General features: G+C 43.4%; 1 protein-coding gene across 1 annotated transcript in view; it reads right to left on the reverse strand.

Annotated features, from left to right (window-relative positions):
• The window catches only part of LOC114693826 (mitochondrial intermediate peptidase), a 134,715-nt gene that overhangs the window by 39,950 nt on the left and 68,011 nt on the right, over positions 1 to 26,754 (reverse strand). The window contains exons 15-16 of the mRNA XM_028870362.2: positions 22,826 to 22,900; positions 19,735 to 19,854 (exon numbers count right to left, since the gene is read on the reverse strand). Of these exons, the coding sequence (XP_028726195.1) occupies positions 19,735 to 19,854; positions 22,826 to 22,900 (195 nt within the window). The remainder of the gene's footprint in view (positions 1 to 19,734; positions 19,855 to 22,825; positions 22,901 to 26,754) is intronic.

Raw genomic sequence — 26,754 nt, forward strand, 5'->3', positions numbered from 1 at the left:
GAAATTACCAGGGCTGCCTGCTTTCTATCATCGCGTCATCAATCCTCCCTGACTGTCTCCTCTGAAGAATGTCCAAAATTCCTGAAGTAATGGCCTGTACAACCCCTTTCCCACAAAAGTAGAAACTGTTATAATTGTGGCTGAAATATAAGAAGCGCCTGAAGTAATGCCCAACAGCACGTTACTGGAATTTTTAAAGAGACGAGGGGACCAGTACTGTTAACTGGAATCAATACACACATACAGCAATGTGCCTGAGAGCAGCAGCAGGATTACAATGCTCGGCTGGTGTGCTCGGCTCCATGTGGGAGCCGTCTACGAACGCTGGGGTGTTTTCTGTTATGCTTAAATGCAGACGCTCCAGATAAAATCTCCCAAAGGTCAGCAAGTGAGATGGGCATGACATGAACTGACAGCCTTCCATTTCCTTCCAAACTTATTCTACGTAACACTAAGAAGAACACCCCTTGGAAGTACAGTATCTCTGACTTCTGCAGCAATTGGTGTCATTCATGGGAGTAAATTAAGGCCGTCAAGTACGACCCTTGAGAGTCCTCTGCTCTAAGTATTATGTCAACACTGACTTTTTATTCCCCCATTTTTGCTGTTTTACTGTCTGAATTTTATCAATAAGGGAAAATAGATTGTTGTAGAGATTAAGAACACAGCACAAGATCGTAAGTGGCACAGCTCGCTTTCAGGCCTTGGCCACTTCATCATCAAGTTATTTATTCCTTCAATGTAGCACTCAACTCCCTATTTCTAGTCAAGGGCATAGTCAAAGTAGCATATTACAGCATCAGAAACAGGAAGAGCACCTGGCTTCAAAGCTGATCCATACCTGCTTAGTGACCGTGATTTTTTTAATTGAAAATAGATTTTTTTTTTCATACAATATGTTCTGATTGTGGTTTCCCCTCCCCCAACTCCTCCCAGATCCTCTCCACTTCCCAACCCACCCAAATCCACATCCTTTCTTTCTCTCATTAAAATACAAACAGGCATCTAAAATAATAAGTACCAAAGAAAAAGCACAAGAAATACAGCTACTGAAACACACTTGCAGACAGAAAACCCACAAAACAAAATCAGAGACCATACTATGTAAGCAAAAGATCTACAGGTTAAAAAAATGCCAGACAAAACACCGTGAGAGGAAAAACCTTCAAAATTACTATTGAGTACATTTTGTGTTAGCCATCTACTGCTGGGCATGGAGCCTACCTTAAATGTGGACTCACATTTAGAGCAAACTAAAACTATTTTTTCCTTCGTGAGCAGTTATCAGTTGGAGCTAGCTTCTGGGTTAGGGATGGGGGCTTGTGTCTACTTCCACTCTCGGTGCTCGCTCGGACTCCACTGGCTTGGGTCTGTGCAAGCCCTGTGCATGCTGTCAAAACCTCAGTTTGTTCATATGTGTGTGTGTCAGTTCTGTTAAGTCTAGAAGGCCTTGTTTCCTTGATGTCATCCATCCCCTTAGCTGTTAAGATAAGGCTCTTTCCTCCTTTTCAGCGTAGTTCCCTGAACCCGAGGGATTTGAGGGAGACCTCCCATTTAAGACTGAGTGTTTCAAAGTTTCTTACTCTCTGTACATTGTCCATCAGCACTGACTTTTAACTGAGATGAAAGTCATATACCCTGTAATTCATTTTAGAGTGTATAATTCTGTGATTCACACACTCTCACTCTCAAATTAAAAGCATGTCATCAATCACTGAGAGACCCTACATCCATTAGCAGGCAGTCTTATCCATTCTTCCTCCTTTAGTCTCTAAAAACTGAATAGTCTCTGAACTATTTTCTGACTCAAAAGAATTAACTTCGTCTAGATAGATCTTTTCCTAATCGATCACAACATGGTCTTTTGTGCCTGCCTTCTCTTAATGAATATAGTATTTTCAAGGATTTCCCATGCTTCATTATTTTCATGATAGACTAATATTCCATTGTGTAGATACATGTAGCACTTAAATTTACCCATGCACATTCTTAATGGATATCTGGATTGCTTCCAACTTTTGGATACCATGGATAATGTTGCTATGAAAACATGCAAAATTTGGGGTGGCCACATTATTTTTGATTCTTTTGAGAAAAACCAATACACACAACAACACTCTACCTAGGAATGGAATTGCTGGGTCATCTGGCTTGTTTACTTTTTGAGGAACTGCCAGACTGTTTGACAAAGCTGTTACACATTCTACACTCCCACTGGCAGGGAGGAGAGCTCTAATTTCTCCTTAACCACATCAACACTCCCCCACTTCCATCCTGTATGGCACGAATCTGAATGTCTCTCATAGGCTCACATACTGGAAGTCAGCTGATGGACTTCAGGGAAGTGATGGCTCCTGATGATTCTAACCTAATTCACAGATGAAGCCCTGGGGGGTCACATCAGGAGGACATTACTGGGAGGTGATGAGAAGTACGGGATATGAGGCCCGGTTGGAGAAAGTAGGCCACTGGCAGTGTGCCCTGTAAAGACGTCCCTTGTCTCCAGCCCGTCTGTCACGAGGTAGGCTGCTTTGCTCTACACACCTTCTGTACCATCATGTTTGGTCTTACCACAGTTCAGAAACAATGGAGCCAGCCCATAGACAGAAGCCCTCTGAAACAGAGGCAAAGCAAACCTTTCTTTGTGAATTGTTTATGTCAGGCCTGGTATTCCAATGACATCAACTAACTTACGAGCTAACTAATGCACAGAGGAAGGATACCTCTGTTGGGTCTTAGATTTGAATTTTCTTAACTAATGACCTTGAGTGTTATGTATTTATTGGCATTCTATTATCTTCCTTGGAGAAGCAGCTCTTGAAAGCCTTTGCTCATTTTAAAAAGTGGGTTATTTGCTTCTTAACTGTTGTCAGAGTTCTTTGTACAGTCTTCATCAGACACACATCCTATTCCCTGTGTGCTGTCATTTCACCTTCATGGGAATGCCTTTTGAGTATCATTTCTAAAGTATCAATGAGTTCAAATTATCTGTGCTCTCTGGTTGCTTGCTGGTGTCAATCTAGAAACTACTGTGTAATCCAAGGTGAAGACTATGTAGACCCATGTCTTCCTTCTTCTAGCAATATTTAGTTTTAGCTACTAAATTGAGTTCTCTACTCTGTTTTACGTAAGTCTTTATATATAAAAATATGCACCATGGTAATGTAGGGTAAGATCTGAGTTAGAAATAATTATGCTCAGATGAAATGTCATTTCTGACTCCGTGAGTACCTGCACTGCCCTCCCATGCCAGAGTTCTCAACACCACATCCCATCATTTCCAGTCACATGTCCTGGCAATGTCTGTCAAAGGACAGAAGACACACGAGGGAAACAGACAGGCTGAGACTCAGCATGAGATGTGGTTAGGGTTCCTAAGTAATTCAGGTCTAAAACTGGTCTGTCTGAGAAATGTTTAATGACTTACTCAAGAAACAAAATCACAGGCCAAGACAGTTAACACACAATTTTTCAAATGGCAGGTCATTTTATATTAGTGATGATAATTTTAAAAATTGTTTGTGAAAACAATACAGGAGGTCATGCCCAGCTCTGAAAGAAAGAGAGAGAAAAGGGTACAGAGTCCAGAGGGTCCAGAGACTCTGAGTCCAGAGTTCAGAGGGCACAGAGACTCTGAGTCCAGAGGGTCCAGAGACTCTGAGTCCAGAGGTCACAGAGACTCTGAGTCCAGAGTCCAGAGGGTCCAGAGACTCTGAGTCCAGAGTCCAGAGGGCACAGAGACTCTGAGTCCAGAGGGTCCAGAGGGCACAGAGACTCTGAGTCCAGAGGGTCCAGAGGGCACAGAGACTCTGAGTCCAGAGTCAATGTGACTTTTGATCTATGGCACTTTAGCTTCAGCATTTGGTCAAAACGCTGAAATAAGAAAAATAATGCTACCAAGGGAGAGAGAGGAAGAGGACTGAAGAGAGCACCAGGAAGCAGCAAACTGAAATGAGTGCTCTCACAGCCATCACAAGCAGCCCACGGGAAAGGGCCTCCATGGCTCCCTGCACCAGCACCTGTACTTCCTAACACCCCAATGGATGCAGACTTTCCATGGCATTCCAAGTCCCTGCCGACCCCCACTCTATTGCTCCTAGGTGCATGCAATTTGACTCTTACCTAAACACAACAAAATCATATTCACTTTTTAAGTTAGTTTTACACTCTCAGCTGTACCATCCTAGAAACAAAAACAGTAAATTTCACAAGTTGTCATGATGAACTAATGTGGACTACTGAGCTGGCAATACCACAGCAAGACTGGGCCTCTTCCTTTGACAACACCCCATGGCTGTGAGGAGTATCACTATGGGAGAAGCTGGGTGAGAGGAACATGGTGCTAGCACGTTATCTCAAGTGAGAAATTACTGGAAGATAATCTGGAATGCCAGGTGTGGTGGCGCACGCCTTTAATTCCAGCACCTGGGAGGCAGAGCAGGTGGATCTCTGTGAGTTCGAGGACAGCCAGAGAGAAATCTTGTCTCAAAAAACCAAAAAGATAGTCTGGCTCAAGCATAAGGATTCTGCGGACCTGTGAGAAAGGTCCGTTTGAGATCACTGAGCTGCAGTGACTGGCCGCTCCTCAGTCAGACGCAGCTCTCAGCCGAACAGCTAGACGCACCGGAGCTGGTTCAACAGCATCCAGTGCTGTCCACTTGCCGTCACTGCTGTGACCCTCTGAACTACACCTGGAGCTGCACTCTGCTCTCCAAACTCCTCCCTGTGCTTCTATCTTTACTCAACTCAATACATGACTGGCTCAACTGCTCGGAGGATATACTACATTTCAAGAGGGAAAATGAGCTAGAAGAAGTGGCTTCGAGAATGTAAACTACGCTTGATTTATAGACAGACCTTGCTTCCATTTAAAGGACTCAGTGATGTGAAAGTATTTAGACTGCACTTTGGGTAAGTGGAAAAAAGTTTCTGCTACAATTATATAAATCATTTCAAATGCTATTTCATTCTGGCTTTTAAGTGTCTGAGTGTTTCTACATGTTCCAAAAAAGTTCGGTTCACTTTTCACTCCCCATAAATCAAAAACTATTTCAAAGCTTCCTGGAGACAGAAAAACATACCCATGTGAAAAGAAAGACTGCACCAGTGCTAAGTCAGGCTCTGAAGACAGTGTGGGGAAGTAAGCAAGCGGCCACTCCAGTGCGCCTCTCATCAACCACCACACACCTCACAAGTGGAGCTCTGTCTGAGGTCAGTTACTCTAGCACATGGTCACAGAATGCCATGAGAAGGACAAAGACCTGCCATATAGCCACTTAAACAACTAGATGGGCACTGCAATGGGGACCTCTGGTGGCCTGGCAAGTGGCTACTCTTGAAAAGCAGAGACCACTATCAAATAAATCCCTGAGGACAACAGGCTGAACAGGCTGAACACACAGTGAGATCCCCACTGGAGTTAGTCTACTTTCTGACCCACTCTGTGAGCAACTGATTAATCTGTTTTCCCCACACTATTTCGATCATTTAAATGCCCCTCTCAACCCGTACCTCAATCATTCTACTACCTAGAGCGACACTGTTCAACATCTGTCTGCACTGTTTAGACTCTGTCAGCATCACACTGATTTCCTGTTCTATTAGCTGCATGAAAACACTCAAGGGAAGAAAGGTTTATTGTGACTCACAGTTTGGGGGTGCAGTTGGGCACAGTGGGAAAGGCAGGGCAGCAGGAGTGTTGAAGCAATGGCCACCATCACAGTCAGGAAGCAGAGAGATAAACTCCACTGGTCAGCTCTTTTCTTTATACGCAATCCAGGACCTTAGCCTATAAGATGGTACTACCCACATTTAGGGTGGCTCTTTTTCCTAAATTAACCCAACCTAGAAACTCCCTCACAGATATGTGCAGAGGTTCGTCTCCTAGATCCTGACAAGCTGACAATCACACATCCCTTCTTCACTCCTGTCTTTGACATTAGAACAAACCACTCTACACTTGGAATCTTCTCTTCCCTCAAATATAGCCACTACTCTTCCAAATTGTAGGTAAAACAAGAAACATCCCATTAAAACCATAAATGTAATAAGGATGATCATCTTTTTTCATTATTATTTAAGTCTTATTTTGAAAGTTTAAGTCATTTGCACCAATCTAGCACAATTGGAAATATGCAAACCTTAGAAAAGACAACAAAAATATTACTTAGCAAGACCTAGTTCAAAGAAAGAGAAAGTAAATAGATAAACAAATAAATAGATGCCCTGAGCGACATCTAAGAACATGGTGAATGCTTGACAATGTGAGAGGACTAGGCAGGTGGCCAGAACAGTAGAACCAAGGCAGCTGCACTAAAAATGACCTTCAAACACAACTTGCACACATGGTTGTGCAATCCAGGCAAGAACCTCCGACATACATAGCAAGCTCAGAAACAGAATAAACCCTGGTGTAGACAAAAAAAATCCACCAAGTGCTGACAAAGACGACCTCTGCGTACGGGAGGATGAGGGATTGGCAAACCAGGGAGAGGGAACTAGAGCTGCTCCAAATCTCAGACCAAAGCTCCTCACATCCAGACCTGAGAGTAAGTGGAGTATCAGAGGAAAGCATGGGCCAATCATGTCCATTAAGAAGTCTTCCGGCTGAGAGATGGCTCAGCAGTTAGCAGTACTTAACAGGCTAGAGGACCAAGTTTCTCAGCACCCACATTAGGCTGCTTACAACTGCCTGCAACTCTAGCTCCAGGAAACCAATCCACCACCTCCTTTATGGCCTCTATAAGCACGCACGCGCGCACGCGCGCGCACGCGCGCGCACACACACACACACAAAACCACACACACCAATAATAACAACAACTAAAAAGGAAGTCTTTATTTTGTTTTTCAGACAGAGTTGTGCAATGCCAAGAAGTATTTTTCAAGCATGATAGAGAACCATAAGAAAACTCTGATAGCTCTTACTAGAACAAGACACAAAAAAAATCAATCCAACAAAAATAAAGTTTTTCAAATATTAAGAGAATTATGGAGGAAGCTGAGTCAATATATGTGAAAAATATTTATAAAAAGGATAAGATATTAATGTTCCTATAAAACCAGTAGGAAAAAGACAACCAATATAAATATGGGAAACTGAGAACTGCTAAGACTCGTCTTGCCCTTTTCTATAAAGACTGGGAACACAGGGAAGGATGTTGGTTTTAATCGTAATAAAAGGCATCAGGCAAAAAGCCCTAAGTTACAGTACTGTTGAAAACTAAAGTCAGTAACTAGGGCCTGCAAGGGAAAACTCTGCACGAGAACTGGGCAATGTGGAATACGAGTAGTGTGCACTTTACCCAGCCGTCCTGTTCTGAAAACAAAGGTTAAAGCAGTAATGTGCACACATGGATCACCTGCAGGTCTTCTAGAATATAAAAGTGAGTCCAAGCCTTGAACAAAGGTTAGAGCCAAGAGAATGGGGTTCTGGGACAGGATTTGAGCTGAAGTAAAACACTGACCCCACAGAAAGGCAGGGCCTGGGAAACCACAGTGGGGAAGAGAAGGCCACAGCTTTGGTGAGCAGGTACGTGTTCCACTCCATACAAAACAGTAACATGGTGGGCCTGATGTCGGTGTGAAGTTACTCAGAACTGTGTGAAAAACTAATCTGAGCTTTACATCTTAGGGGCCCCGGCTGCCGGGGCAAACCGACACACTGGCACTGCTTCCTGGAGAACCTTGGGACACCAGGCTTCAGTTGCTGGTGGTGTGCATGAAGTTTTGCACCTGGCTGATGGATGCTTGTCTTCACATGGCAACTGCAGAGGAGGAGGAAGCTCAACCACTTCGAAGATACCTGGGCCTTCAAAAGTGCTCCAGCTCATGACCTAAGAAGCAAGCCCTCCAGGCCTCACCTCCAATACCATCCTCCTGTGGCCAGGGCTTCAGTCACTCGCATTTGTTAATTTCTGTACGTTTAATCCAAACCAAATACCTGTCTTTAATGCCTCCAGCAGGGCACTTCTGCACAGTAGCTAGTAATGTGTACTTATCGCTACAGAGGACACTGTCACCCAGAACAAGGCTTTTCTGCAGCAGGAGAACTTCCAGGCTCTTTCAGGAAGAGGACAAGAGCAACACCCCAAGGCCCCAGCTCCAGGGCTGTGCATGCTACATCCAGAACTAAAACAAGCTGAACCCTGTGACAAAGGCCACTTCAAAGAGTTGTTCCCCTCTAATAGCAGGGCGGACAGGGAACAAACTGGGAAGGGTATAGGTGTTCTTACCTTTCTGAGTTTATGGGGACTATATGCTCATTAGTGAGAAAATGGGATATTACATTAAAAAACAAATAAAAAAGCAAGGGGCCGAGGAGATGGCTCAGCCAATAAAGGACTTGTTAAGCAGCATGAGGATCTAAATTCAGACTCTGAGTTCCCAGGGAAAGAGTCAGGTGGAGTGGCATGTGCCTATAAACCCAGTAGCACAGAGGCAGAGAAACGAGGCTCCTGGGGCTTGCCAGCCAGCTGGTTCAGGTGCCTGGTGAGCTTCACAGGAGGGGTTCACTAAGAGATCCTGTCCTAACAAATCAGTGGAGATGGACTGAGGAGGAGGCTCAGCAACTAAGAGTGTGTGTCGTGTAAGTACAAGGATCTGAGTTCAAATCCACAGCACCACATTAACAGCTGGGCATGGGTGTGACCCCAACACTGCAGGGAGGAGGGCACTGACAGGGTGGGGGGCTGGCTGGCTGCTAGGCCAGTTCACTGAGAGACTGTCTCAAAGAAATAATGTAGAGACAGAGCAGGACACCCAGTGTTCCTTCTGGTCTCTACACATACGAATTGGCGCATACACCTGCACACATGTGAGTGCATACACTATGTATATGTAAAACATTACACACTGCCAATGGCATCTAGTTACAATGATGAGGAGGAGGAGGAAGAGGAGGGAGGGAGGGAGGGAGAGAGAGAGAGAGAGAGAGAGAGAGAGAGAGAGAGAGAGAGAGAGAGAGAGAGAGAGAGAGAGAGAAAGCACCTACTACCTACCAGGAGAAGAAAGAAAAAAAAGCTAAAAGCTAAAGTCCAGCCATGCGCTCTGGCCTGAGCCGTTTCGGGCCTGAGCCCAGGGTCTGCAAACCCACAAGCAGTCTAGCTAAGTGCAGCTCCAGCTGCAGCATCTCGTTTCATCATATGGACCATTAGTCAGGCTATGTCAAGTCAGGACCCAACAACATAAACCACAAAATGTTTGCTCCAATCAGCAGCTGCTCTTCTCCCAGTATCTAGAACGGGCAAAGGGGAGGACACATGGGCAAGATGGTAGCTCTCTGGGCCACTGCCGAGGTGATGCTCTGTATCACTTCTGCTCACACATCACTACTCAGAACAGTTACACGACCACAGCTTCAAGGGACAAGGGGTGAAACTGTACCCCATGCTAGAGAGAAGTGAGCAGCACTGTCATCAAACAGGCCCAAGGACAGCCAGGATGGCCCCAATGTATCCTTTCCAATTTGTTCTTCTACATGAGGCTTGAGTCTACAGTTTCATTTGTTTTTATTTTACAGTTCTTTCTTCAGCATGAATCCCCCCAAGTAACTACTGGGTTAGGAAGGTATATAACCTCTTTGGGTTACTGATCTTTCCCGCCAAACCTGTGGATGCATTTATGAGCAAATACAAGTGTCCAGTGTGGTGTATCAAAGCTGGTACTCTGTTACTATTGCACAAAGTGGGTACTATCTGATGCACAAGAGCAGCGCTCCTGTTGATCTCCTTGTCCATTCTGAGTGCGAGGGAAACTGATAAATTCTCACATATTTGAAGAACAATTATATGTAACTGTATATTGTTTACAAAGTATATACAATTAACTTAATAATAAATACATGACACATATCTGTCTTTCATTACTGGCCCATGCTTTGCCCACTATCTTATGAGAGATGTTTTTATTCTGTTATCTTTGTTTTGGGAAAGTAAACGAGTACAAATGAGAGAACCCCAGTCCAACACTAGTGCATATTTATAGAACACTGCCTGTGACGTCTCAAGTCAGCCATTCAATCCTCATTTTGTGGGTCCCTGTAACACAGCTCCAGTTTGGGACACTCAACACAGAGCTGGATGCACACCTGGCTTCTGTCATTTCTATGGCCCCCTTTCTGACTCCCTGTGTCTGCAGAATGAAAGGTCCCGGGCCCGGCTCAACCTCACTCCATGCACTCTGACCTCATCTCTCCACCAGCCCCTGCTCCAACGTGAGGTAGGCGCTCGGCAGGGATCCCTAACGTCCTGAGCCACTTCTCTCGGTGCTGCTAAGACCCTTGATCTCCCATGAGCCTGTGGTCTTAACCACCCCCCAGTCCTCTCTACCTCAGCACGACCTCTTATCCCTCATCACCACTCTCAACGGTCTCTCCCAGGTCCGAATCTGTCATCCAGAAGACAGACAAACTGCCTGTATCCAGTGACAACCACCGTGAGACCGCACTCAGCCTCTAGAGAGGCTGGAATCAGAAGAGCTGACAATATCGAATACTGGGGACGATGCAGAACTAACGAACATCTCCACATTGCTGGAGACAAGGAACTCGGAGAATCACTCTGCAACAGTGTTGGCCAACAGCTAACAGAAACAAAGGCTTATGCTCACCAGAGACAGAAGAAGAACTCACAGGAACCTGTTGGTTGCTCTAGCATACACCTTTCTGGTATACCACACTTGATATATTTCCATTACTGATAGACATCTGAATAGTTACAGTTAGGGCAGTAGTTCTTAATATGTGGGTCGAGATCCCTTTGGGGGTCGGAAGACACTTTCACAGGGGTCGAATATCAGATGTCCTACATATCAGATATTTACATGATGATTCGTAACAGTAGCAAAATTACAGTTATGAAGTAGCAATGAAAATAACTTTATAGTTGGGGTCACCACAGCATGAAGAACTAACTGTACTAAAGGATGGCAGCATTAGGAAGGCTGAGAACCACTGAGTCACACTTATTGTGCACTGCTGGATGAACCTTGGGTGAGAGGAACATGCAAAAACTCCAGCTCAGGAGGATCATGCAGGGGGCTGTAAGGGAAGGTGTCCCTACTGCTGTGTGTACACCTGCTCATTAGGGCAGCCAGCATATCGTCACCAGAATGGGAGGAAAATAGGAAGAGCAGTGGGAAGGCGTCACTAAGAGCTGCAGAGCTGAGGACTTTGTATCTGACATACAGAAACTGTCCCACTCTCACCCAGGCTGCTCTCAGAACGACAGACTTCATGCTGTGGGGGCCTTTCCCAGCTTATGAACTCTTAATCAAGGGCACATCTTACCTTCCCCAAATGCCATTAAAATGCCCAGTTAGAGCACTCAGTCCGAGCCCTTCTTACTATGCCAAGCAGGCAGCTTACAGGCTCTGAGGAAGGCCCAGAGGTCCTTAGGCATTTGCAGGAGCCCCTCTGAATGCCTATTTCTGCATAAGCAATGGATGCCCTGTGTTCTATGCACATCCCTGTGGCTGATACTGTGGTTGACTTTGAAGTCACCAGAATAAAGGCTGCCAGAAATAGAGACACATAAGCTCTCTGAGCATCGCTCAAAGCACAAAGCTTCTAATATTCTCGAGGACAGTTCATTATATCCAAGCTGTAGCAAATTACAGGCCAAAAGGGGGGCAGCACTACTCACAGAAACCAAGACTAAAATGAACACTGGTGACTTGGCTCACAGGACTATTATAAAAACAATCCAGACAACTGCGTGTTTTAAATGGGTGGGATCTAGAGTTGCACTTCTCCCACAAGCTGAAGCCATAGAAGTTTTTAGAAAATGAGTCAAACGTGAGCTTAGTGTTCCAGTTTACAACATGTGTGTGTTTTAGTTCTAAAGCCATAGTAAATCTAGCATGTCAAGCAAGGTAAACAAGCTCTCAGTTGTTTATGTAGCCAAAGAGGAAAGGAATTTAACACACCATTAACCACTTAGGTGTTTCTAGATATGCCCCAGACGGCTCTGGATTGAAGATAAAGAAAGCAAAGACAAGTGAGCATGGTGTTCTTTACTCTTAACACTTGCTTAGCGACATCAGATATTCAGAGGTAGTTCTACCCAAGCAAGACCTTCACCCCACTGAGACTGGCCATTTGCAGGGGAGCTGGAAAAAAGGGGTGGGAGGAGACAGAACTGTCCCAAGAAAGTGTTTTGAAACAGAATTTTGATTGACTAGTCCCAAGAGGAGAGCAGATATTTGACTTCTCTCACAGTTGTGCGTGCGTGCATGCGCACGCACGCGCGCGCGCACACACACACACAGAGACAGACAGACAGACAGACAGACAGACAGACAGACAAAGGAGGAAAAAGAGAGTCACTCTGAGTCCAAGCTGGCCTCTCACTCACAGAAATGCTCCTGCCTCAGCTGTCCAAGTGCTAGGATTACAGGTCGAGTCACCATGGCCAGCTAAATCTATTTCACACACATGTGCAACCTGAGAGCAGCACAGGCGGGAAGCGGGCTTCAGACACCACACGGAGACCTCGTGTGGTCAGGGGCTCTCTCACCACCTTATTTTTTTTTTTTTAATGTTTTTTTTTTCTTTTCTTTTTTTTGTGATATATATTTTTTATTTTACAATACCATTCAGTTCTACATATCAGCCATGGGTTCCCATATTCTCCCCCCTCCCATGCCCTCCCCTTACCCCCAGCCCACCCTCCATTCCCACCTCCTCCAGGACAAGTCCTCCCCCGAGGACTCACCACCTTATTTTAAAAACCGTTAGTATAAAAAATCCAAAGACCCTTCAATCTAGATGGTAGAGATGATTTCAGTAATAACTATTCCTTACAGTCATGCTTCACCTATAATTTAAAATAAAAACTAAAACAGAAAGAGCCCAGTGTTGCCTGCTGCTAAGTCCACTAAGCAGTGATGGCAGTTCATATTAATATTGGAACTGAACAGTGACATCGGGGCTGGGGTGGGGCTCATGGCAGAGCGCTCACCTACATGTGGATGCCCTGGGTTCCAGTCCCAGCACCATTAACTTCATTCATTCACTTGTGAAATTGCCCGTGAAAAGCTTTATATATTTAGAACTAAAACTAGAGGGTAATTTTAATATGCTTAAATGAATCAATGTCCATTTTCATCTAGTTCTCTCTATAGCATATACCAAGGTATAGTATTCTCATGCTTTACACAAATAATTCAACAAAAAAACTATAAAAACTGTCAAGTAAACAGGAAAAAATCTCAGAGTGGGTTATTATGGTGGTCCATGTCCACTAAGCCTCACATTCAAAACTCTGAGGCAGGTCTGTGAGTCCCAGACCAGCCTAGGCTACATAGCATGTCCCGGCCGTCTCACAAGTCCTTCACACTCCCCGTCCCTGGTGGCCCTCGGCTCAGGAGGCTGTGGGATGACACTCTGGGGCACACACACGTGGAATGTGCACAGCAGCTATGCATCTCCTGTCAGCACTTCTGCTTGTCACCTCCCAACTGGCAAGCGAGTAGCTACTTTCCCTGGAACACACAATCGTAGCCACAGAAATGTCAGTTTAGGAATCTGCTCCCCAAATCAAGCAATTCCAACGTGGGAAGCCTTCGGATCACACAAAAATCGTATGGTGAGCCTTCATTTATTATGTTCTCCTTGGGAATCGGAGACCACATTTCAAAGCAAGCACTCCATAAACAATTTTCAAGCCACCATCTAGCCAATGTAACCCTAGCATAATAAAGAGCAGAACATTATTCTGCTGGGATTGTAGGAGTAGAAGTATAAAGGAAAATAGTATGTTTAAAATTAGGGGTTTTGCTGATACTTGAGAAACGGCTGTCCCCATGAGAAGGTCATGTCCAATCCTGTTGCCTGGGCTAGTGTCCCTCTGACAGACACTCCTGCCCACCAGCAGTATCATCAGTCTATCTTCTGCCCTCAGCTCCCCAGCATGGTCACCCAGAGCTTCTTGTAGATCCCCAGGTGCTAACTCCCCAATCCACAGAGCTCATGTTTTGACCTCTGTCCCGGGACACACATACGGTGACCCAACACCTAGACAGTCTGTAGTCACGTGGCATCAAACATCACATTCCTGTGCTACATGAAGAAGTCATTCCTCCCCGACTCCAGCTTTCCCTGGCTGATGGCCAGGGTGACAAAGCCGTGCCATTAGAGCCCCCCCTTTCGTCACCAGAGCTGAGCAGGCTCCCGGCATGCTCTCCGGTCCGGCCAGCCTCCCTTTCCCACTTGTTTTGTTTCAGTTCTACTCAGGGAATGCTGGCCTCAGTGACACTTGCAGGCACAGCAGGGAGAGACTGGGCCACTCTTGCTTGGACAAGGATGTGGAAGCCTGCAGACACCTCTTGCAAACCAAAAAGTCACCTCTTTTTTTCAGGAGCACAGCTGCTCCAAGAAGAGCTGTACCAGAAACACCGCTTTACTTCCCACAGTTCAACAAAGCACTTCAAAGCACCAACTCCAACCAACGCCTACATACCTTCGCACATGGGAGACATGGTTCATGGTCTATACCTGAAAACACTCACTAGGCCAACTGAGAGGGACAGTTAGAGCAGCTCTCCCAAACTCTCCTAGACCTGATCTGATGTCCCTCATCTATTTCAGAGCAAGTGAGAATGCAGAAACACAGACCCAGTCAGTGTGGTAGACGGCACACACATGGAATCTTGGTCTTTTGGGAGGCTGAGGCAGGTGTGCATGAGCTCCAGGCCAGCCTGCCCTGTCTCAAAACACAACAGCAACAAAGACACAAATCTAGAATCCTAGACCTGTCAAGCTGTAACGCTGTTTACCATCTGGGGTAAAATAGAAGAAATGCACTACCACTTTGAAACAGAAAAGCCTTAGGAGAGCCTTGGTGACTAAAATAGACAAGGACGTGGAGACATGGTCAGGGGTTAGGAGTGTGTATTGCCCTTGAAAAGGGCTGCTAACACCTACTCCTTACTGCAGCTCCAGGGGGTCTGAAACCTTCTTCCAGACTCTGATGGTCCCTACACTCACATCACGACACATACACACAGGATTTTAAAATAAAAACATCTTTTTTTTTAAAAAAGCAACAAAACACCACCCATTAAGAGATGGAAAACAACAGAAAATCAGCCCATGGGACTATGACTTAAAATCACTCTCTAACCTTTTGGATTCCCAGCATCAAACTGCTACACAGAAAAACAAGTCAAGCACAAATGAACTTTCTGTTTTGCACAGAGGTTTAGCACTCTTATAAATATGAATGCAATGCTGACACAATAAGGCTACTTACTCACTTGTAAGTCAGCACCCATATTTCACGAGGAACAAAGACAGTTACAGTAATGTAAACAGTTATAGTTACATGAGTTCACTTTGCCAAGCACATCATACTAAGGGCTAGCTAGGCAGACAATGATCCGTGAAGACCTCTCTGGCAGGTGGACCCTGTTCTGTGCATTGTTGCTTCTGGAGGGTCTCACGAGAGAGATCTGGGCTTTGAAGCTGGTATGTAATATCTCCCAAAGATGGCTGAGACATTTTATTCCCAAGAAGAGTAACACACACAAAGAATGCTGTAAGATACAGCTGTGATCATTGCCTAAAGGCTGAGACCACATTATAAGAATCCAGATTTTGTATAGATTCTGTAAGCACTGCAAATATTCTCTAGGTTATCATTCAAATTTTATTTTTCTTTTCTTACTGTTTCATTTCATGGAATGAAACTATTTAAGACAAACAATTCCTAGAAATAAGAATGGGTGTCTCAAAACATACTCTTTATCTTTAACCCATACAGTGGAAACAAAATGACCTTTCAGTAATTTTTAAGATTTTCCTGAATATCAAGAATAGATTTTGATTAATAAAGTGGAATGACCGACCCCCCCCATCCCCCCCCCACCAATTTAATCCATAAGCACTGCTGCAGTGTGCACGGTTCCTTAGCCAGAGTGGTGCACTACTGCATTGGGTGTGACTCCTGGATTCCCTTTACAGTCCATGGCTGTGAATGTGGTCAGCCACGGTGCTCGGTTTTACATGGCTGTGAACTTTGTACCAAAGTTCTACTTGGTTTGATTCTTAAGAAACTCGCTTATTTTGACTGCAGCTTATGCCTGCTGAGTTCAGCAACTCCATCCCTAATGTCCCCTTCTGTATAGTGCTTTTCACTTCCCTGCTGACAATAACCTGGGCTTTTCACAGAATCTTCCAGATTCAAGCCTTCTTCAAAAACATTCACAACCTGTTATAAACTTTCCTGTTTTTAGCTCCTGGAACTGAGAGAATGCCTAGCAGGGAAAACACAGTATGTTGCCTGTGATGAATGGAAGAGATGAATGCTGGCCACAGGAGTGCCCACATCCAGTGTTAGTGGACAACGTCTAACTCTCTCCAAAGGGGGAACCACTCTGCATCCCACCATAGCGTCACAGTCCTGTGATGCCACGGCCTTCCCAACTTGTCTGACACACTTTTTACCAAACTGACAAGACTAAAATGGTAACAGGACATGGTTTTAGTCAGCATCTCTTGGTCAATATGGAGGTCGTTTCATGTGGTTTACTACATACTTGTGTCTTGTGTCCTTTCAAAGTGTTTTAAAAATACATCTTTTCTAGCATGTCAAACTTTGTGCTTTTTACAGTAAAAAGGCGGGGGGTGGGGGTGGGGGGTGGGGAGCATGGAAATATCTACTTCTACATTTTAGTTTTCCATTTTGTTAAGAGTAGATTGGCTTACTTTATATTAAACTTACTATTTTATCTTTCAATTTAAATGTAGTAAAATTTATCAGTTTTCTGTTTTACATTTAACGCCTTTGAATTGTATATAAGGTGTTCAATTCTATGAAAATAAAAATGCTGTGGGAATGACATCCTTTTGCATCCATACTTCCTACATTTGGGCTCCAACTTACTCAAATGTTTTATGTACAGTGTGAGACAGATCTAATTTCTGGATCTTTTGTATGTGGTATGGGTACTGTTTTATAAGCCATGGACTTCACGGTTCTTCTATGCACAGTAACTGGAATCCAGGCATGTTGAGTCTGTTTTATGATTCCTTGTTGAGCTCCACGGTCACACATCTATCCCCTAGCCAGGGTTACTTTGTGAATCCCTACAGCTGTTCTTTGTGGTTTGCTCTGTAGTGCTGGGATCAGACCCAGGGCCTTCCACCACTCAACTATACTCCCTACCCCCTAGAGCTGCATCTGGATCCTGAGTGGACAAGCCTAACACTTCACAGCAGTGAGATGGTTCAGCAGATGGAGGTGCTTGCTGACAACCTACATTTGATCCCCAGGACCCACATGGTGAAGAGGACAACTGACTCCTGAAAGCTGCCCTCTGATCACCATATACATACCATGGCACACACATGCACACACATACATAACATACCCACACACTCAATAAATAAATGTATGTTTAAAAATGAAACTTTCTGACTATTCCTGGACCACTGCCCATCCCTATAAACGTGTATTGTAGATTGTTAGACTCAAGTACACAAGCACGTAGAATGATGCCACATGAGACATTTAGATGATGTGGAGAAAATGTGACATCTTGGGGATAGTAAATCTTACTTGGGTAAGTCAGCTGTTAAGTTAAATGTTACTTACATGCAAGCCAGCTTTTATCATTCCCTATAGAAAGATAATGCAGGCATTAAAAATACCTTTAATATATACTTTTTTTTGCTATTCTAATGGACAGTTAAAATTCTTTTCAGTTGGTCATAACTAGAGATAGAATTAATCTTAACACATCGTGTGTGTAAAAATGTAGTTTGTCCCTCTTACTAATTTTAACAACATGCTTATGTCTACTTTATTTTAACTGCAGCAGTTAAAATAGTGAGTGCTGCAAATAGTGAGTGCTGTTTCTTCCTTCCCAGCACTTCTCTCTGATGGGTGTTGCACAAAGGAATTCCAAGGAGGGGTGTCTTGGCTTTTCTTATTCTTTGCTTTTATGAAATTCTTTTATAGGCTTAATAAATGAACAGACAGACAAAAATGTATATGTTTCTAAGTAGGAAAATCTACTAAGTAGTAATATTTGTGCAAATCTAAATAAGCCACAGACATTAAACAACAAAACAAAGAAGCCAAGTCTTAACTGGGTCTTCCAGCTATTCAGGAGGCAGAAGCATGCAGATTGCGAGATCAAGGCCTGCCTGGGCTACAGGATGAATTCACGATCAGCCTGGGCATCTGAGCCCAGGTATAAAGAGTGCTGAGCATACAATACCATGGCTGGCACCTGCCTACCGCTAGGTTCAATCTGCAATACAGATGATGACTGACATGAATGTGGGCGATAACCCCAGGGAAGAGGTAAACTTTTAGAAAACAGATGTCTTTTCATCTTTCACAAAAGAAAAAAAGATGTAGAGACTGATCACCAATTTGGGATTTGATTCTCTGCACTTTACACAAGGACACACAGGAGACCCCTGATGGCAAGGAATCTGAGTATTCCTAACAAGTGTAGCAACATCAGAGGGCTGAGCAGTGTCTTCTAGACATCCCAGTCTTTATGTTTTCACATCATCTGTTTTAAAACAGAAATTTAATCAAAAATAAAAACAGATGAGCTGTGGTGATTTGAATGAGAACGGCCCCTCATAGTCTTAATGTATTGTAAAGGTCAAACTCCCTCTCACATGTCTGCTACATATAAATTATTTCTATACATATTTACTAGTGAGAGGACGATGACCTGGTAGCTAGTCACAGTTTAATGATTAATTTAGTCTCCAGATCATCTTCTGATGTTCAATCCTTTAACTTGGCACTGACTTTGACTTCCCACAGTTTATGGAATTCTCTTAACATTAGTTCCTTATTGGACTGACTAGGCTGGAAGGGTAAAATCTCCACCCAGTTGTAGCCTTCCCACCTCCTGGAGGGGAGAAATCAAGCGAACCCAGAGAACAACAGCTGAGAGCAGGGAAGAGACACATTCCAGTGACGTTGTGGGTCCAGTCCAGTTAGAACGCGAGGCACCCGCACCTTTCTGGTTTGGGACTCCAACATACCCTTTTCTCCTTAAACCAATGACGCCAGGTTTTTATCACCTACAACTAGAGAGCCCTGAGGAAGTCCACACTGCTGAGCAAATCAGTTGATCCTCTTTTCATAGGAACCTAGGAGTAACTGGAGAAGTCTGAAGTGGCTTTCAATCCCAACACATCACTAACTACCTAATCCTGGGGATGACCCTGAGGAAAGGAGACTACTTAGTAGATTAGGCTAGTTTAAGAGTGAAATTAGAGTTCTTTTTCCAAAGCACTGAGGTGAAGTCAAGCACCTAGAATTTGGAAACAGCAACAAGACTCCTGTCCTCTAGTCCAACAGAGTACTAAATGAGACAGGATATACAGATAGAGTACGACCCTTGGTACAATGTAAGGTCCTCAATAAGTGTTAGTTCTTTGTGCAATGAACACTATTAGAGTCTTATCTTATGTATAAAGACATAGTAGTACTATACAAATTTATATATTATATATATGCATAAAAAAACTAAAGAGAATATTGACTAACATCCACTTTCCTAGGAATCTGATAAGCACTGAGAGAAGAAAGAAAACCATGCATGGAGCATTAGATGAGCCAGGACACTCCTAACACCTGGCCCATGTGAAACACAACCTCAACACAAATGTAGGGATGTCAAGTCCTCCAAAGGGTATTGATGGCAACCTAGTGAAATAAGCAAAGCCATTCCACAGCATGACAGATTAAAATGCACACTCACAGTGTCAGGAACATAGGGCAAGCCATAAAACTGCTCTTGTGTTTCCATGAGGATATCTGTGGTTGACTTCCTCAGGGGATGTTGGCCATGGTAGATTTGATCCAGGACGGCATAAAAGACCTAGGCAGACAGAAAGCTCTGTTTAGCTTTGGTAGTTCATCCTGTATTTAAGATGTGGTCAGTCAATGATGATGTAAGTACACCAGATGGCAATTATGAACCACAGCTGAAAAGACTCACAAACATAAATATGTGTTATTTGAGACACACTCTGTACCACATATATGACCAGTCAAAAGCTTAAAGGGGTACTCTAAAGCCTTCCATAATACAAGTTGTTGTTCAGTTTTGAACCTTATCCATCATTAAATTTGTGGTCATAAAACTGAAATTATGCAGTTAAAAATATGTTTAAAAAATTGGAATTATAGGTTGTGGTCCCCTGCATCTAACAAATCCTGTTTGGTTTTTCCCCGGACCCTGGTAGATCATAAATGAGAGGTGTGAAGCGGTCTGAATCCTAGTTTTGTATCTAGAGGTGAAGGTCACTACGTGGACACAGCTGACTAGAAGAGGATGTAAACATTCTAGAACATGTGCTGAGTGTCACAGAAGTGACAAAGCCTGATGCAGCTGCTGTAGGGTTTGGAGCAAAGGCCACAGCAGACCTCATATCCACGTCAGGAGAACAAAAGCAGCAGCTGTAGTAGGGAGGATTGGGGAGAAGGACCCCTCTCTCCAACCCCCCATCCCCCAGGAGAGGAGAGCAGCTGTGGAAATGAACTAGAGTAAAGAAGCATCAAGGAAATGTGAGCACAAAACCTGCAGTTCAGAGAGTGCTGAGAACTTAAGTCCCATGGAGAAAAGTTAAAGTCAGGAGAAGGAGGTTTTCACCAGGACATCTGACCCGCGTGCTTGAGTACGGACATGGCATGAATTGACCTCGTAACAAAGATGAAGTGCTTTTTTTAAAGAGAAAAGTTTGGCATCCAGTTACAGCTGAGGTGCATCTTTCTGGTTTAGAAATGGAATCTGCAGAGAATGTGCAGCTGCTGACTTGAAAGAGGTGAGGATTAGTCTGGATAAAAGACAACATGCAAACGACCTCTGGCCGCTGGCTTCACCTACATATACAATTATGTTTGTGAACTACAAAGCTAAGTTAAGCCTTCCCTGGAAAAATACATTTTCTGAATATAAACATTATGTTTCCCTCACTGGTAATCTAAACATACAGCTAAATGCAGCTCTCTCGATTCTGTCATGAGTAACATTGGGTAACGAGAACCAAAGGGACCAGTCCTGATGGATCAAAGGATTAGGAACTGAAACTCAATTCTACCCTGAACTGAGGAGGCACACTTTTGTCCACTCTACAAACAAGCTAGAATTCAAGAGCTTTGCTTCTTTGATTATGCTTTTAAAAATGATACAAATGTAGACTTTTATAAACACTTGGTCCCCAGTTTGGTGGCACTGTTTTAGGAGATTCAGGTGTGGCCTTGTTGGAAGTATGTCACTGGAAGTGGTCTTTGAGAATTTGAAGACTCCGTGTCATTTCTAGTTCATTCTTTCTGCTTTGTACTTGCAGTTCAAGATGTGAGCTCTCAGCTTCCTGCTCTAGCCGCCATGCCTGCTCCTTGCTGCTGTGCGTCTACTCTTACCTCTCTGCAACTGTAAACCAAAATAAACTCTCTTCCTTAGGTTGTCCTTGATCATGGTGTTTCACCACAGCAACAGAAAAGCAACTCAGACATTGCTCATCCAGCAGCTGCATTCCAGGAACCAAAATCCTTAGCACCACACGGAAGCACTCAGCCCATTGGTTAAACAGGACATGACAAAAGGAGTTTCACATTTTCTAAAACACCGCCTACACCACCGCACAACACAAAACAGCCCCCTTCCTTTCTACCTGCTAGTCTGCACAGCTCAGCTTAGAAGCAGGATATAGCACCTGCCTTGTCAGGAATGGCTCCACTCTCTCAAGTTTATTGGCTCCTGGTTTAAAATAAAATCGTTGGAACAGATGCTCAAAGAGAAAGCTCCAAGAGACAAGTAAAAGCAAATCAAAAGGCTTCAGTACCAGGGGTGCACATACATGTAATCTCAGTATTGAAAGGCTGAGGCAGGAGGATCACATTCAAGGCCAGTCTGGGCCATTTACTGAGACCATGTCTCAAAATCAAAACAAAATTATAAAAGAACTCTCTCCAGGTGATACCACTTAAAAATCATTTTTAATTGTATTCACCCTCATGGCTACCGAATAAAATAAATCAAATTAAAATCCACAGTTGTGTCTGTGTAACTATCCTTCTCCCTGAAGAACTGGGGACTGAAGCCAGGGCCTGTGCCTGCCCTAGCACCACACTATACCTCTAGCTGGAAAACCCACCAAGATACAACAAACACAGAGCTCACTTACTGCTTTCTTGGGTCTGGGTTTGTTTTTCAGGGTTTTGATAGGGAATTTTTTAAAAACTAAAAGCAGCTGAAGAAGAGTTTCCATCTGACAGAGTCAACTGGGTCCCTACTGGGCAGTGCTGAGAAGAAAGGCGAGGGTGCACAAACTGTTGACACAACGCGAGATGTAGGACAGCACCCGCCACAGACAGTCTCATAACTGCCAATCCTGAACATCTGCTAACAGAGCTGGCATCCAGATGGCTCATAAAAATCTTCTGTCTTCATTGGGTAACCCAGGAAATTGTCTATAAATATTATCCGAAATCTACTGGTAATTACTGTTTAAACTTCACATGGAGGACCACAATTTGTTTTGAAAGAGAGAAAATGAGTAACAATATATATGGTTGGGTCTGAGCCCTACCTTGGTTCTATAGCCCTGTGAGGCTTTGATGAATTCCTTGATAAAAATGGGAAATAACCATATTTCATATTTTACATGTACCTCATACAGATAGTGTGAGAATTTCATGAGTCAATTCTGGCAAGTTCTTTGAACTGAGATGAAAGGTGTTCAGAAGTATAATTATTATAATAAATGTTAGCACTGGCAAGAATTTAAAGTTGTGTGTATATATGGGATAATAATTGGAAAACGTTAGCATGAGGCATGCACACATACCTGAAGCTGCATTTCTGCGGCCGCACAAACCTTCTTAGATTCACAAAGGCGAGACACCATAGCTTTCGGCAGAGGCTTTATAAAACAAAACAATACACATATCAGTAGACTACTTAATAAACCACTGCAACAAGTAAACTTCAGGGTCGGGAATTTAAAAATAGCATCAAATGGGAAAAAAGGAATGGCAGATCTCATTATAGTGTAAAAATATCTTCTGAATATTTTAGTTGACAAGCTAACATGGCTGAAGACATTCCATTTACTTTTAAGAAGGACTAACTGTCAAATAAGGGTTTGCACATGAAAAAACAGGATTAGAGGGAGTGACGGTATTGGCACTGATCTTTCAGATCTATTTAAACCCCAAAGGGAATACTTCTGTTCCTTTGTTTCTAGCAAGTATGTTCAAGTGCTCTCTTAACTTTCAAGTGCACATAATAACTGACAAGGAGCCCAGAAGATTCAAATGCCGAGAGACACTAACTCACGGTGCCAGGCAGTGTCCGAGATGGACTAATACCTGAAAAATCAGTGTGGGGAGGAACTTCAGCTTCTTATTTTCCAACCCAGAAGAATTAGGCAGCTTGGCCACAGTATGAAGTCCTGTGTTATTTAAAGCTTTCTCTAGGGACTAATTTGACCTAATCCTATGATACTTATACTACTAGGGGGAAAAAAAAATCAAAAAAATGTAGTTGAACTAAGTACTTCTTTTTTTTTTTTTTTTGCTATTTACTGAAGAAAATCAAAATCCTTTCTGCAGAGAAACACACAATCCAAGAAAGCAGAGGCAGAAGTGGGCAGTTTAGCTATCAGAGTGTGGGCTCATCCACAGCTGCTACTACCTACATCCCAGAACAGGGTCGGCCACACAGGACTCTGAAAGGCTTTGCTGGTGGAACATACAGACAAGATCCCTCCTAGTGATTCACGGAAGTGAAAACTACCGTAGGAACTGACGACCACTCAGACACAAACGTGGAGCCTCTTCTTCTCTCTTTCCACCTCCCCCTAAGAACAACCAACCAGACTTTGGGTAGGCACTGCCCTTCCTGTGACCCAGTTAAAGAGAAGAACCAGAGTAAGAAAAAACTGATTCTATTCCTAATGAAGAAGAGAGAGCACTGGTAATTCACAAAGACAGTGACAGAAAAAGACAGGTGACGCAATGTTTTGAACGTGGGAAGTCCTTCATGCCCTCGTGTGTTTGAGCATCTGGCCTCCACCTGGTGGTACTGTATGGGAAGACTGTGAAGTCCTTAGGAGGTGGAGCCATGCTAGAGGAAGTGCATCACTAGGGACAGACCTTGAGGCTTTATATCCTCATTCTCTGTTTCCTGAGTACAGACACAATGCAACCAACCAGCTTCCTGCTTCTGGTGCCATGTCTTCCCTGCCATGATGGACTACGGCCCTCTGGGACTGTAGGCCAAAATGAGCCTTATCACTCTCAAGTTGCTTCTGTCAGGATGTTTTATCACAGTGACAGAAAAGCAACTAAGATACTCCTAACTGAGAATAACACTGACTTTAATAGCCCCTCATCCTGAGGTCAGTGGGAGCCACCTACCTGTCCTCTGCTGTAGAGTCTACAAGCTCAAGTGTCACCCTCCAGTGAGGAGAGTAAGGCTTAGGAGGTCTTGAAAGTACGAAGACAGGTCCTCTGCCCATGCAGATACCAAGGCTGTGGTTGTTGTCTCCTGTCTGAGTGGTCCTGGGGATTCAGCCCTCTTGAGTAGATTGGTCAATTAAGAGGATCCCCAAATAAAACTGGAAGACAGTCAAACCAACAGATACACAAAGCACAACCCAGGACCACGCAAGGAACACAGCTGCTTTGGAAGAGACTCCTCAGTGGCTCAATCAAAGATAAGATACTGAAGTGGGCTAAATACTGGGAGAAGACCTCAAGAGTTCAAAAGTCAAAATCACCAGTGACCTGAAAAAGGATACAAGCAAACAGATGAATTCAATTCAAGTCAACCATATAGAGGGAAAAGTCAGGCAAATGCATGAGAAAGTCAGCAATATGGATGAAAAAGCTAGAAACAAGAAAGGAAACTGATTTTGAAGGGAAAAAAGATAAAATAATTAAAACCCTCAGAAATAAAAACAAAATGAATCAAATAAATAATAGTGGAAAGCATTGTCAATAGACTTAGGAGGTCAAGGTCAAAGAAATACTAGACTCCACACTAAAACAAGGTGTGGGCGGGTGGACAAACTGTAAGCATGACCAGGACACCCAAAAATTTTTGGATCTGATCAAGAGACCAAACCTAAGAATGCACAGGATGAAGAAGGTGCTGAGATAAACACTAAAGGCATAGAATATCTGTTCAATGGAATTATAGCAGAAAGCTCAAACACAAGAGGCATTTAGAACCCCACACAGACATAACCAAGGAAGAACTTCTCCACAGTCAAGGTGTCGGAAATAAAAAAAGTAACATTAAGGCTGTAACGGAAGACTGGACTCACCTACAGAGGCAAACTCATCAGGACAGCAACAGCTTTCACAGCAGCACTCTAAAGGCCGGAAAGCATGCCAAGACATATTGCAAGCTCTGAGTAAGCTGCTGCCAGCCCAAACTGCAGCATCCAGCAAAGCTATCTTTGAAAACAGACAGAGAAAGGACATTTCAAACCAAGCAAAAACTAAGGCAGTTCATGATAAACAAACAAGCCAGCACTGAGGAATATTTAAAGGAATATTTCATAAAGAGGAAGGAAAAAGTTTCAGCTACAAGAATGTGGAAAAAATTTCATGAGCAGGAGAAATGAAAGGAGAGGTGGAAAAAAACCCATCATGTCCAACACAGTTATCAGCAAACTAGTAGAAAAGAAAGAAACAACTCAAACAGAGAAGCAACAAAATCTTAGATTAGCAAAATCTCTCCAAAGCTTTAATGTAAGTGGCGTCTACTTATCAAAGAGATACAGACTAGCTGACTGGACAAAAGATCAAGATCCAAGTGGGTTTTGTCTTCAAGAAATATACCTCACAAGCACAGACTGAGAACCAAAAGTCACTCTATCCAGCAAACAGAAGGCACTCCAAGCTGGCATAGACAGCTCTTCTTCTGTCTAACAAAGCAGACTTCAAACTCAAGTTAGTAGAGATAAAGAAGCCCAGCACATTACTAAATTAATTAGTGGGACAAGAATTCATCAAGAAGCTCTAACAACTGTAAATATCCATGCACCAAGTTGGGGCTCCTTATTTCAAAAAACTAACACTAATAGACCTAAAATACAAGAGGGACCCTGGTACTACAACTGGAGGTGACTTCAATGCACACCCATATCTTTACCCAGGCCACGTGACTGAAAAGTCACAGTTGAAGCAGTAGAGTCAAATGGAATTAATTCATGGTTACCTATAGAATATTCCACCCACAGATGTAAAGGCAATACTTAGCAACCCATTGAACTCCCTCTAAAACAATCCACAATTTAAACCAGAAATTAAGTCTCAGCAATATAAAAGAATCAAAACAATTTCATGTATCTTTTCAGAGCATAGTGGAATAAAACCAGAGCTCAATAACAAAAAACCAAAACCCACATAAGTACCTGAGGAGTGAGTCCAAACAGTACACTCCTGAATGATGACCGTGTTACTAAAGAAACTACACAGTGCCTACAGACAAGCGAAAATGAACACAACTTACCAGAAGCTTTGGGATACAACTAAGTCATTTCTAAAAGGAAAATTCACATCGGTGAGCACTCACTTAAAACACACACACACACACACACACACACACACACACACACACACACACAGTCAGAAAGATTTCAAATGTCCTAATCATGCATGCCAAGGTCTTAGAAAAGGAAGAACAAGTCAAACTCAAAGGTAGTGGGTAGCACCAAACCATGAAGATAAGAAATTAGTGAAACAGAGACTAAATTCCCAGTAA

Source organism: Peromyscus leucopus, chromosome 9 (genome assembly GCF_004664715.2).
Source record: "Peromyscus leucopus breed LL Stock chromosome 9, UCI_PerLeu_2.1, whole genome shotgun sequence".
NCBI lineage: Eukaryota > Metazoa > Chordata > Mammalia > Rodentia > Cricetidae > Peromyscus > Peromyscus leucopus.